This window comes from Canis lupus, chromosome 1, assembly GCF_011100685.1.
Source record: "Canis lupus familiaris isolate Mischka breed German Shepherd chromosome 1, alternate assembly UU_Cfam_GSD_1.0, whole genome shotgun sequence".
NCBI lineage: Eukaryota > Metazoa > Chordata > Mammalia > Carnivora > Canidae > Canis > Canis lupus.
Window position 1 is genome coordinate 35,111,366 of NC_049222.1, and position 12,335 is coordinate 35,123,700.

General features: G+C 38.3%; 1 protein-coding gene across 10 annotated transcripts in view; it reads left to right on the forward strand.

The window, feature by feature from the left end:
- AIG1 (androgen induced 1) overlaps nt 1-11,785 on the forward strand; it is a 240,667-nt gene extending 228,882 nt beyond the window's left edge. For 4 of the 10 annotated variants that reach the window (XM_038526208.1, XM_038526213.1, XM_038526212.1 and 1 more), the window contains 2 exons: nt 5,087-5,250; nt 11,067-11,785. In XM_038526208.1, the coding sequence (XP_038382136.1) occupies nt 5,087-5,250; nt 11,067-11,104 (202 nt within the window). In that variant the 3' untranslated portion in view covers nt 11,105-11,785. Of the gene's footprint in view, nt 1-5,086; nt 5,251-5,875; nt 6,208-7,546; nt 7,611-11,066 lie in introns of those variants that run through there. The other 6 variants (XM_038526209.1, XM_038526211.1, XM_038526215.1 and 3 more) reach the window with 3 other exon arrangements.
- Nucleotides 11,786-12,335: the final 550 nt, after the last annotated feature.

A 12,335-nucleotide genomic window follows, 5' to 3' on the forward strand; every position in this document is an offset into this window, starting at 1 on the left:
CATTTTTTAAATTGCACATTCAAGTGCATTAAAATGGAGGTATATTTAATAAAATAGACAATCCCAGAAGTCTCATGACACTAGAATATCTGCAGATTTGTGCATGCATGTGTGCACACAGATATAATTATCAGTTTTTTAGACTAAAATTAAAATTGGTGTCATTACCTTAAGAATAAGCCATTTGGGCACTAAGACACGAAGGCTTTAGAACAAGATAGAAATGGAAGTCACCCAAGAACTGGAAACTCTCCACAGATAGATGAGCAAGGCCATGAGTCATTTTTGTGCAGGAAATTGAGCCCTGATTGTATCAAGGAAACAAATGGCGAAAGCACAACTTGTTAGGACAAGTGGGTGCATCATTCACACCAATCCAGTGAAACCCACATAACAGAACTTCTATATCTGAGATGTAGTCAAGAAAACTTTTTTTAAAAGAAAAGCTTCACTCCATTTTTGGAGACTATATTTAATTCCTCATTTAGGGAAGCAAGTCCATGCAGCAGAAAAGAAATCAGTTGTGCATTACTTTCCCAGCTTTGCTATTTTTTAAGGCAACTTCTTTAGTCCAGTCTCAGCTTCTTTATCTGTGAAATGGGGATAACCATACCTCCTAGGGTGGTTCAATCAGGTGAAGGAGATTACAGATGTTATTAAAGCACCATACTCAGAATAGCTATCTACTTCCCTGCCCTGAGAATTGTACATTTCCACCATTTTATTGGAACACAATCACACTCTTGTCTATATATTGTCTATAGCTATGTTTGCACTAAATGGCAAATTTGAGAGTTGTGACAGAGACCATATGGCCTACAAAACTGAGAATATTTACTATCTAGTTCTCTACAGAAAAGGTTTGTCAACAAAAAGGGCATAAAGATTAGGGAGGAGAATGAGATTGAGACTCTTTAAAAATTATTTTTAAGTTATTGGCAAAGTGCCTGTTGTATATAGTAAAGGCTTAATAAACAGATATTGGGAGTTTTTTTGATATTTCTTTATTCAGCTACTAGTTCAACAAATAATTATTGAGTGCATCTTGTGTGCCAGACACTGCTCTGAGGGCCGCAGTATCTAGCTATGAACCTAACAGACAAAAAAATATGCCTGGGCTCTTTGGACAGACAATAAACAGATTAATAAAAATAAAAGCAGTATAGTAACTGGCTGGAGAGAAAAATTAAGGGCTGGAGAATAGAAAGTTTCAGGATAAAGATTGCAACTTTTAGATGGAGTGGCCTGGGAAGACCTAATTGAGATGGTGTCCTTTGAGCAAAATCCGAAGGACACAGGGAGTGCTGGGAATACTGTAGGGGAGAGGGTAAGGAATAATGTTCCAGGCACAGGAACAAATAAAGAGTATTTGGTGTCCTTAAAGAAAGCTAAGGAGTCGGTGTGGCTAAAGTGAATGAGTAAGAGGGAGAAAAGGAGAAGAAAAGTCAGAAAAGTGCCGGGCAAACCTAGGTAGAGAAGAACCACCCAGAGTCTTTGGCTTTTACTCTAATAGAGAAGGGAAGCAAGAGTTTTGAGCAAAGTAGTGGCATGATCTGATTTGCATTTAATCCAGATCAGTCTGGCTGCTCCAGTGAGAATAGCCTGTCAACTAGACTGCAGCAATTGTAAAAGCAAAAACATAGGAAGCTACTGCAGGCATTCCAGTGAGAGGTGATGATGGCTTGAACCCAAATAGTAGCGGTGGTAGTGGTGACAAGTAGATGTCTTGGGGATATTTGGAAAATAAAGACAATGGGATCTAAGGATGGATTGGAAAGTCAAAGATGATTCCACATTTTCTGCCCCAAGCTACTGCTGCAGTAATGTAGTGATCATTGATGTGAGAAGGGAAAGATGTAGGAGATGCATGTTCATTGTTAAATGGGAGGGAGGGGAGAGGCATGCAGGAATTAGGATGTAGGAATCATGATGACATCATGGAAGTGTTCAGTTGGAGATGCAATCTCTCATGGGAGATGTGCAGTGGGCACCAGGGTATAAAACTCTGGAGATCAGGGATAGGTCAGAACTGGAGATATAAATTTAGGAGTCATCCATAGATAGATGAGATGTGGTTATATCTATTCAGTAGTATGAGATGGTTGCATACAGACCAAAGTGCATCACAAACATCAGAGGAGCAGAGGCCTGCTTTACAGACCTTACCAAAAGCTGCTAGTGACAGTTTCATTTTACCAAAAACAAGTAGAAAGTCAGGAACAGGTAGAAAAAATATAACTAGCATTCATAATTTGAATGACTCCTAATTTGTCTAATTGAGGAAACAGTTTTATAGTGAGTCAGATTATAATTTTATAAGTTGATTTGCAAAATCAATTATAGCTTTATAGTACTACATTTTGGGGATGTTGCCTATTATCTCAGTGGAAATTAATAAGCCACTTGATGAGCACTCAATACTCCTTACACTAGTGAAGAAAAGATTAGGAAGATAAAACTGCCTCTAATTTATGGACAAACAGAATATGATGCATCAGAATCCCACCGGGTCATTCTAACAATTTAATTTCTGCTGATTCTTATGAATCCTTCAGCCTTTTTAAGAAGGAAAAATCTTGGCTAGCTTTGTTTTCTCTTTTGGTAAAAAGCTTTTAGTTTGGACAGTTATTCAAGCTGACCCAGATTGACTTAATGACCATCTCTTCCCACTAAGACAGTGATTCTTCACCTTTCCTTCATTACCGAGCCCCCGACCAAGGAACATTTTTAGGTATCGTTGTCCTAATCTCCATCCCATAAAAATGTTTTATTGTGGTAAGATATACACAACATATTTATCATTTTAATCATATATAATTGTATGACTCAGTGTCATGAAATACATTCACAATGTTATGTAACTATCACTACTATCCTTATCCAAAACATTTTCCTTATCCCCAATACAAACTCTGTACTCATTATACCTTGACTCCCTATTCCCCATTCCCCTCAGATCCTGGTAACCTCTATTAGGCTTTCCATCTGTATGAATTTTCCTATTCTAGTATCTCATATAGGTGGAATCATACAATATTTGTTTTTCTGTGTCTGGCTTATTTCACTTAGTATAATGTTTTCAAGGTCCACCCATGTTGTAGTATGTATCAAAATTTCATTCCTCTGGATACCTGGGTTGCTCAGTGGTTAAGCATCTGCCTTCAGCTCAGGGCATGATCCTGGGGTCCTGGGATAAAGTCCCACGTGGGGCTCCCTGCATAGAGCCTGCTTCTCACTCTATGTCTCTGCCCCTCTCTCTGTGTCTCTCTCATGAATAAATAGATAAAATATTTTTTAAAAATTTCATTCCTCTTCATGGCTGAATAATATTCCATTGTATGGATATACCAATTTTGTGTATCCATCTATCCTAGATGGACCCTTGGGTTGTTTCCACCTTTTGGCTATTGTGAATAATGCTGCTATGAACATTGGTATACAAATAACCTGTTTGTGTTCCTGCCTTCAATTCTTTTGGATGTATACCTAGATATGAAATTGCTGGGCCTATGAAATTTTAATACCACAGAGAAACTGTGTATCTGTTTATGTTCTATGTATATATATGCATATGTGCTTTACACATAAAAAGAATAAGATTTCTTCATTGCCCTCCCAGAACCAATGTTCACCTCCTTGAGCAGGAATGGTATCACCCTCACTGAGACTGCAAGCTCCAAGGTAAAGATACCCAGGTTTTCTGACATGATGAGGTAAATATATAGGTAATAGATATGTAGACAAACTACTTAACAAAAAGTCAAGATGTGGATTACAAGGAAAATGACCCCTAAACACATAAGTATAAAAAGTAATCTTTGTTCCCTATGCAATAATGTTATTTGTATTTTAATTAGTCTTCAACTTTGACAAGAGTTGATAAAATAATGAGCCTAAGAACATTTTGGAAAATTGCTCTTACAAGTTGTGTCAGGTCCAAACCAAGGGAGCAAATCTTCTAAGTAAACTTCTGAAAACAGTAGAAATTAATGATGTTGTACTCCCACTGAGCCTAAAATATCTCCTGAACACGAAAAGGATAATTACAAGCAAGTACTATGTGAAATAGAAAAAAGAAAAGAAATGAAATGAATACAGGATCCAAGGATCCAGGAAAGTCAGGTATTGGTGAGATTACAGGATGGCTCTGTCAGCAGGTATACACTGTGATCTATACTGAGTACACTTCTCAGTATCTGGTTGGAAGGCAGTATGGCAAGATGTCTGTAACAGACTCACCTAGATTTAATTGCAGTGTGGTTGTCTGATACTATATTGTTTCAGTATGTAAGGAAGAAATTAAGATTGTTAAGATTGTATAATGGTATTGAGAAAAACAACAGTTTCACATACCTGACCAGAACCCATCAAGTGTCAGGAAAAACAAGAAGTCAAAGAATTGCCATATTGGAGGAGACTAAGGAGATGTGACCACCAGATACCATGTGGGATCTTGAACCAGAAAAAAAGTTACTAAAGGGGAAATGGGATTTCTCAATAAAGTCTGCAGTCCAGTTAGTCATGTTGTACCAATATTAATGGCTTCACCTTAGTAATTGTGCTGTGATTATACAAGATGTTAACGTTCAGGGATGCTGAGGTGAAGAACTTACCTTAACTCTGTACCACATTTGCAACTCTTCTGTGGGTCTAAAGTTATTTTGGAATAAAAAATAAAAGAAAACAGGGACGCCTGGTAGCTTGGATAGTTAAGTGTTCGACTCAATTTCAGTTCAGGTCATGATCTCAGGGTCACAAAATCAAGCCCGGCCTGGGGGCTTCTCAGTCAGCAGTGAGTCTGCTTGAGAGTCTCCCTCTCTCTGTGCTCCTCCTCACTTCGTGCACACTCCTTTCTCTCTCTCTCTTTCTCTCTGTCTCAAATAAATAAATAAATCTTAAAGAAAGTAAAAGAAAACAAACAACAACAAAGTTTCTGGTAGCTTCTGTCAGAAGCAAACTTGTGACTGACATTGCTGAAAAATGGTTGGAGTGGTGGGGTGGGAGGTCTATATTTGCAATAGCAGGAGCTTTGAAATCTGACATGAGAGGAACTCCTGTCTTTGTCTCTTTTCCAATTCTATTGCAGGGTGTGTTGGATACATCATGTAACTGGGATGTGGGTGTACCCTTTCTTGGAACACATTGGCCCAGGAGCCAGAATCGTCTTCTTTGGGTCTACAACCATCTTAATGAACTTTTTGTACCTGCTGGGAGAAGTTCTGAACAGCTATATCTGGGATACACAGAGAAGTAAGTATTGTTTAGGGGAGCATAAAACAGGAGAATTGCTGTCTAAAAGAGTGTGTGCAGACACTGAAGGAAAATTCCATCATAGCACAGGATCACTTGTGAAGAGTTTCATTTTTATAACTACACAATGTTAATTTAAGAGCTGCTGGCAGTTACCTGAAAGGTTTATTACACACTTTGTCTTATTAGCTAGTAAAATATCCAAATCTAAGGAAAAAGAATTATGTCTATAAAATTTTATAGGGAGAAATGTAGTGCTAATAACAGCAACAACAAAATTTAGAAAGTTCACTCCAATCGGCAAAATGCTGCCTTAGCTAGAGGGAACCCCCCCCAATAAATAAATTATTAAATGTTACCAAACAGTCCCATTAAAAGCCACCCAGACCTCCCCGCTTCTTAAATCATCCTTGTATGGGCCCAGTAGCTTCAGAGAGGTCTCCCCAGTTTTCTGCCAGAACTCCAAGCAGCACAGAATGCCTGTGGCCACTGTGATTTACCAGTGACTTGTCATATTCAAGGACTGAGATGGCAAAGAGGTCCAGGCAATCAAGGGTACTACTTCATTGCTGCAAAACTCTCTTAACCTATGATTTGATTTCTCTTTTGTTTCTATTTATGGCAGAGCCTCCATCTTGGCAAGTCACATAATCTTACCAAAGCTATGCAAACCCTGTCCAAAGTGTATGTAAGATAACATAAAATGGGAAGCTGGAAGAAGCAACAGCACAGGATGTAGTCATTTGAGTCCTGCATGAAAAGATATCCAAAGACAAGATGGTCCGGGAATTTTAGAGAGCTCTGGGCATCGCCAATGTACCATGTACTCACAACATTCTAGACATCACCAGTAAATTATCTCTGTTCCACAAACATGGAACACCCTACTTTGTGCCAGACACTGTGCCAGGAACTTGATCTAATTAGACAAATAAAATGCAGTCAATTGCACAGTTACTGGATTGGACTTTTTTGTGTGCAGATCTTCTAAGATTGTATGTGTCAAGGTGTTGGCCCATGGTATATGCCCAGAGGAATTTGAGGGTTTCTTTTCTCAGCAGCTGGCTTGATTTTATAAGCTATCTATTAGAAAAAGTGTCAAAAATTTTTATTCAGTTCAGGCTACAACTTGGGAAACCAGAAATTAACCCTTTAATAATTCCTTCTCTGTTCAGTGGGAATAATAATCTTTATTAGTTAATTTACTAAAGTATTTAGCTAACTTATAAAAATATTTAAAGAACAAAGTAAATTTTTCTCAGCTTCTTGGGAGAAAGGCCATATTTAAATTTAGGCTCATACATTTAATATATGTTATTCAGGAAGTATTTATGACTCTTCCCTCTTGATTAGCTTGATTCCAATGGTCATTTGGCCATTGTTCTACTATTTCTAAGAGAAGATGACCTGAAAACTAAGAGAGAGGAAAATCCAGTGTATAGTCATAGAATACTGCTCTTCAACAGCTTTGAGTGAGAAGTTAAAATAAATAGGGAAACTCAGGGTTTTCTAAATGATCTGTTCAATTTAATTTGTGCCATTCTCCTATGTAAGGTTGACTAATATTTCATAACTCATCTTAGATATGGAGATTAATTTTATTGATGTGGAACCATCTAGTTAATTCCACAGAGGCAGATGTTTCATGTCAAGTGGGCATTTTTTTTTCATTTATGAAAAGGATTGCAAACTGATGGCCTCCTCCAAATTTTGTCTGCCAAATGTTTTATTAGACTTATATAGTGGGATTGTTGTTTTTGAAACAACATTTAAAAATTGGGAGATTACACCTATAGGCCAGATTTCTCAGCTTATCAAATACTTTAGCATCTGGCAACAGCAAGCCCACTGTTCTTTTCTGGCAAAAATGGATTAGCAATGAGGATCAGTTGCCCCCTTGAGATGGCTTCCTAAGTGTTCCTAGTTCTCACCTGGCCAGTTTGCTCCATCACATTAGCTGCCTGCTTCTGTAGGTAGTTAAATTTGAAACTGCTGATTAAAAGCAGTGTGTGCTGTGTGTGTGTTGCAATGTGTTGCAGTGAATTGAATACAGTCAAGTACAGTATTACTATTCTGGGTGCATTCACTGCACCCCAAACAAAATCCCCCATGAAACAGGGATACCACACTGAGCACCCTTCCTTGTATCCATAATGATTTTTAGTGGCTTCACTTCCTTCACTTGGTTAGGTTATAATGACTTCAACTTTGAGATAAAATCATATTATTACAGAATCTTAAAATTGAAAAGGATATTAGAAACCACCTAAGCTGACCTTTCCTTTTTACTATGCAGCGGCTGAGCCCAGAAACCCTATGTGACGCACCAAAATCGGTAGTTGCAGAGCCAACACCTCTGGGTAATGTTCAATCCAATGTTACTTCTAGTAAGCCATCAGGTTGTCACCATTGAAAACCAAGGCACATGAGAGATTAGAAACTTCACTAAGATCCATGAACCTGGTTTATAAAATAAGAAAACAGACCAATCTGATACGAACTATGAACACAAAGCCCTTAAAATAGGTTAAATGAATAGTTAGGCATTTGCTCTTTTTAAAGGAAATTAACTCAAGGTGGCTTTGTGACTGTTGTATTGGTTTGTTAGGGCTGCTACAGCCAAGGACCATAGTCGGGGAGGCTTAAACAATAGAAATGTAATGTCTCATGGTTCTGGAACCAATCCTTCTGAGTACTGGGAGGGACAGATCTGTTCCAGGCCTCTCTCCTTGACTTGTAGATGACCATCTTCATAGTCACATGACTTTTGTCCCTATGTGTAAGGCTGTCTCCAAATATCCCCTTTTCATAAAGACAACAGTCATATTTGATTATGGTCCACCCTGATAACTTCATTTTAACTTGGTAAAGACCCTCTCCTCAAATATAGTTACATTCTGAAGTACTGGTGATTAGATATGGAGAGACACAGTTCCACCCATAACACTCTGCTTTCTGCTCCCAAAATTCATGTCCTTCTTTCATGCAGAATACATTCCCAACAGCCCCAAAAGTCTTTCCAGCATCAATTCTTAGGTCAAAAAACTCATCTTAAATATCATCTAAATCTGGTATGGCTAATACTTGGGGTATGATTCATCTTGAAGCACCATTGCTTTCCTGTTGTGATCCTGTAAAGCCAGACAGAAAGTTTTCTGCTTCTAAAACACAAGGGTAGGACAGACATAGAATACACATACCCTTTCCAAAAAGGAAAAATTGCAGGGTTTGAAAAGGGGCCCACAATTCTCAACCAAGTTTGAAATGTAGCAGGGCAAATTCTATTAGATGTAAAGGCTTGAGAATGATCCTCTTTGACTGAATGCTCCAACCTCTGTATCACCAGAAGGGGGGTGTGGCCCTGCCCCTGGGTGGCAGCCTTAGCCTCTGGAAGTGGGTAGCCCCTGAACCACCTTAGGAGTTCTTCTTTCATTTCATGCTGTCTCTGTCCCTTTTAGTCCAGTGTTTCTGCTGGTACAAAATTCTCAAAAAACCTTAATGGCTTCCCATGCAATTCATAGCAACCCAAATCGTCAGACAAGAAGGTCTCCCACAGATCTTTCCTGACTTCTGCTGAAATGGTTAATTTGGATCCCTGAATGACATGCCTAATCTCTTTAGCAAATGGTTGTCCAGCCACACCCTTGGCCTTCTCCTACATTCTGAAGTTCTGAAGTTAGGACTTCATATGAACATATGAATTCGAGGGGGATGTGTGTCACATAATTCAACCTATAACGTCTAAAGTATTTCTGTACTTATGCTAAGAATTTATTCCAACTCCAGTGTGTCTAACTGGGGTGACCAATCTTATTAAAGTAAAACTTTAAACAATCAAAAATGAAAGTGTCCAAAACTGAAAGGTTGGGTTGAGGACAGAGAAATCAAGCAAAAGAGAAAGAAGTTTGGATCCAGGCCTGTATGACAGAACCTTCTCCCCCAGCTGCCCATGAAGTCATGTTCCACACAGGCACCCAGGCCTACAGTGTTCCAGTGCTGCCCTCTGGTTGAGCCCTACTCCTAGCCTGGGGGAATCACATGTGACTAACTACCTTAGGGTCAACCAACTCTTCCTCTATGTTCCCAAAAGCACATCCTGCCTCAGCTTTGTGACAGGTTTCTTTTTGCTATTTGTGTGGAAATTATACCTCTGGTTCTTCCAAATATTATTTACAGCTGTCTAATTTTTTCCCTCTACCTCAAAGCTGCCAAACTAAAGTAGGTGGGGAGCCATTTTTCCTGTCTGGGTCAATGAACACCCCCTGTTCTCCACCCCCGCTTTTGAAGATTCCACTATTGCTGCCAAGTCAACCCATCTGCAGGAGAACACTTAGGAAGAAACAGACTTTAAAGAAAAGCAAACAGTTATTAGTTCCTGAGAGCTTCTTCGCAAGAGAGGGAGCATGGGACAAAGTTGGGACCCAAGTCATGTGTGCTATTTGAACAGAATCCCTGCTGTGTTTTTCTGCCTTTGCCTTGGTTACCAACAACTAAGGCATCTCCTGGCCTTCTCGCCCTAAACCCAATTCCTCCTCCCCTCACATGTCCTTACTTCTCAATCTGAAGTTTTCCTTAATATGATTTCTGAGAAGTACTTTGGAAAAAGAGTTACAGATCTGCCAGTTCCTTAGTCATGAAAACCAAACCTGAAAGACTGTCTAAGGACACCTGTTCAGAGCGTGTTACCCGCTTTCCAACACCACCACCCTGACCCCACAAAACAAATGCTGGGAGCTGGAGGAAAGGAGAGTCCTTGCCAATGTAAGCCTATAACAATGACCTCTGGAATTAGGCTTTAATTTTTTTTATATGGTGAAGTTCCATATTTTATTCTGTTTTCCCACTAGCATAGCCTTTTGAGGCTTTCCCTATATTTGTTGTTTATTAATTGATTTGGTAAATTCTAATTGAGCTCGAACTCTGAGTCAACACTGTGTTAGGTGCTAGGGATATTATCAGAAACAAAACAGTTAAGGGCTCTGCCTTCAGAGAGCTTATAACTTATAAGAGAATACCAACAAAACCTGCAAAGCAGTATTTGGGGGTTCTTTTATTCCAGCAAGAGTCTCTGAGAATTTTGTTTCAGAAGAAGAATATTTAGCAAGAAGAAAAAGAAAGGAGAACTGGGGAGCATTTACCAGATTTAACTAATTCATGAGAATGACTTCAACGTTTTCATCTCCAGGAAAATGCAACATCATTAATTAACTATTCACTACAGACAACAGACAGAGCTCTTACTGGTCCAGGACATATGAGTCTCTCAGGAGGTAAAACAGTTCTACCAGAACTGAGTTGAATAGAAAGAGAACTTGAGTTTAAGTACACAAAATTATGGAAATAATCGTTCTTGTGCCTAATAAGCCCTCTATGAGTTTTTTTTTTTTTTTTAATTCTTGACTTTTGAAAATCCAGAATCCTTGCCTTGAGAAGAAACACAACTAAAATAAAAATAAATGAGGTCTGTTTGAGACTCATCAGCTGCACACCTCCTGTTATTGGAAACTGGTTACAAAGCAGTCTGGTTGGGGTTTCTGTGCAAACTCAATGAGTCTAGAACCAACTTGCACTCATCACTCCCAGAAGCCATAAGACCTGGATATGTCCTGATTGAGCCGGGGGGGGAGGGGGGAAGAGACAGAGGCCACTGAGGAAGTTTCCAGAGAAAGTTGTGAATGATTTTCCTTCTAAGCTAAGAGAAAAGGAGTGAATGGGGAAGAGATATGGGGAAAGGAGAGGGTTTTTTGAACAGCCTTGGCAAACCTGCTCACAGTTTGATCTGATGTTAAAATGAAGTACTCTGCCTGAATTTCTAGGTATGGAAGAAGAAAAAGAGAAGCCTAAATTGGAATGAGATCTAAGTCTAAATGAAAGAGCTGGATTGAGCCACCATTGAAGACTGGTTACCCCCTGGGCATTGGCAGTGCAGGAGAGGAAGCATCCAAGAGAGCAATGGAATTCACCTCTGCCTCCCTGCCCCAGAGGGGATTGGGGCACCTTGATAGAGAAATATGTATAAGAATAGAATACAGTTATATCCCAAATAACCTTCTTTATGTTTTAAAGGATTCTTTCCAAATTCATTATTTATAAATAACATCCTTTTTCCCCCTCTTCTAGTTTTTAAAACTAAAATTGGTCATTGAATTTTTAATTTTTGCAATTAAATGGAATTTTGCAATTCCATTTAATTGAGGAAGAATAAAACTGTATTGTGTTTCTTGTTGAGAAATATGTGAAAATCAAATGGGCAGGGGTAGAGCAATGCATTTGAGTACTGAGTCCTGCTGGAGGCTGGGATAACGAACCTGAGCCGCAGGGCAAGTCTGAAGGAAATGTGATGGATGTTCCCTATTGCAATAATGTCACAATTGCCTCAAACAGGCAATGTTAGTAATAATTACATCAATTTAGTCAGAATCCTGAGTGTATTTAGATCTCATGACTTAATCTTGTGGAACTTTTCCTATATGCAAACTGAAACTTTAATAAAGACCAAGCAATCCCAATGTGATTATCTGCATGGTGTATCTAACATTGGTGTCTCCTTTTTTATTTTGTTTCTATTACCTGTTGAAAATGGGCTTACTAAACTTAGTTCTTAATTATTTTCTGATTTTAAAAATGTATCTCTTTTTGATAAATTATAGATTAATTTTTTAAAAAGCTAATTTTTGACGTCTTTGACCATAATTATTTTAAAATAATACTAATGCAGAACATGTAGTAGAAAATACATTAAAATAAATCTTAGAAAAAGGAAAAAGCTAACCAAAATAAAAGCAGAAATTAAAACAGCAGGAAAATAACAGTGGAATTGATGTACAAGTGAATTGATTAATAAACACAGTATCTCATCTATACAAATAACATTAAAATATGCAAACAAGAGAAAGAGAAACAAATACTTGGCAATATAAGCATAGATGTGAAACAAATTATTTAATTATAAAAATAAACATTATAGCTCTATGGCAACAAATTCTTAGAAACCAATGAAATGTGCAATTTTCAAGTAAATGGATTCAATAAGAATTGGAAAACTGTAATAGACTGATATTCATGGAAGACTTTTTTTAATGTTC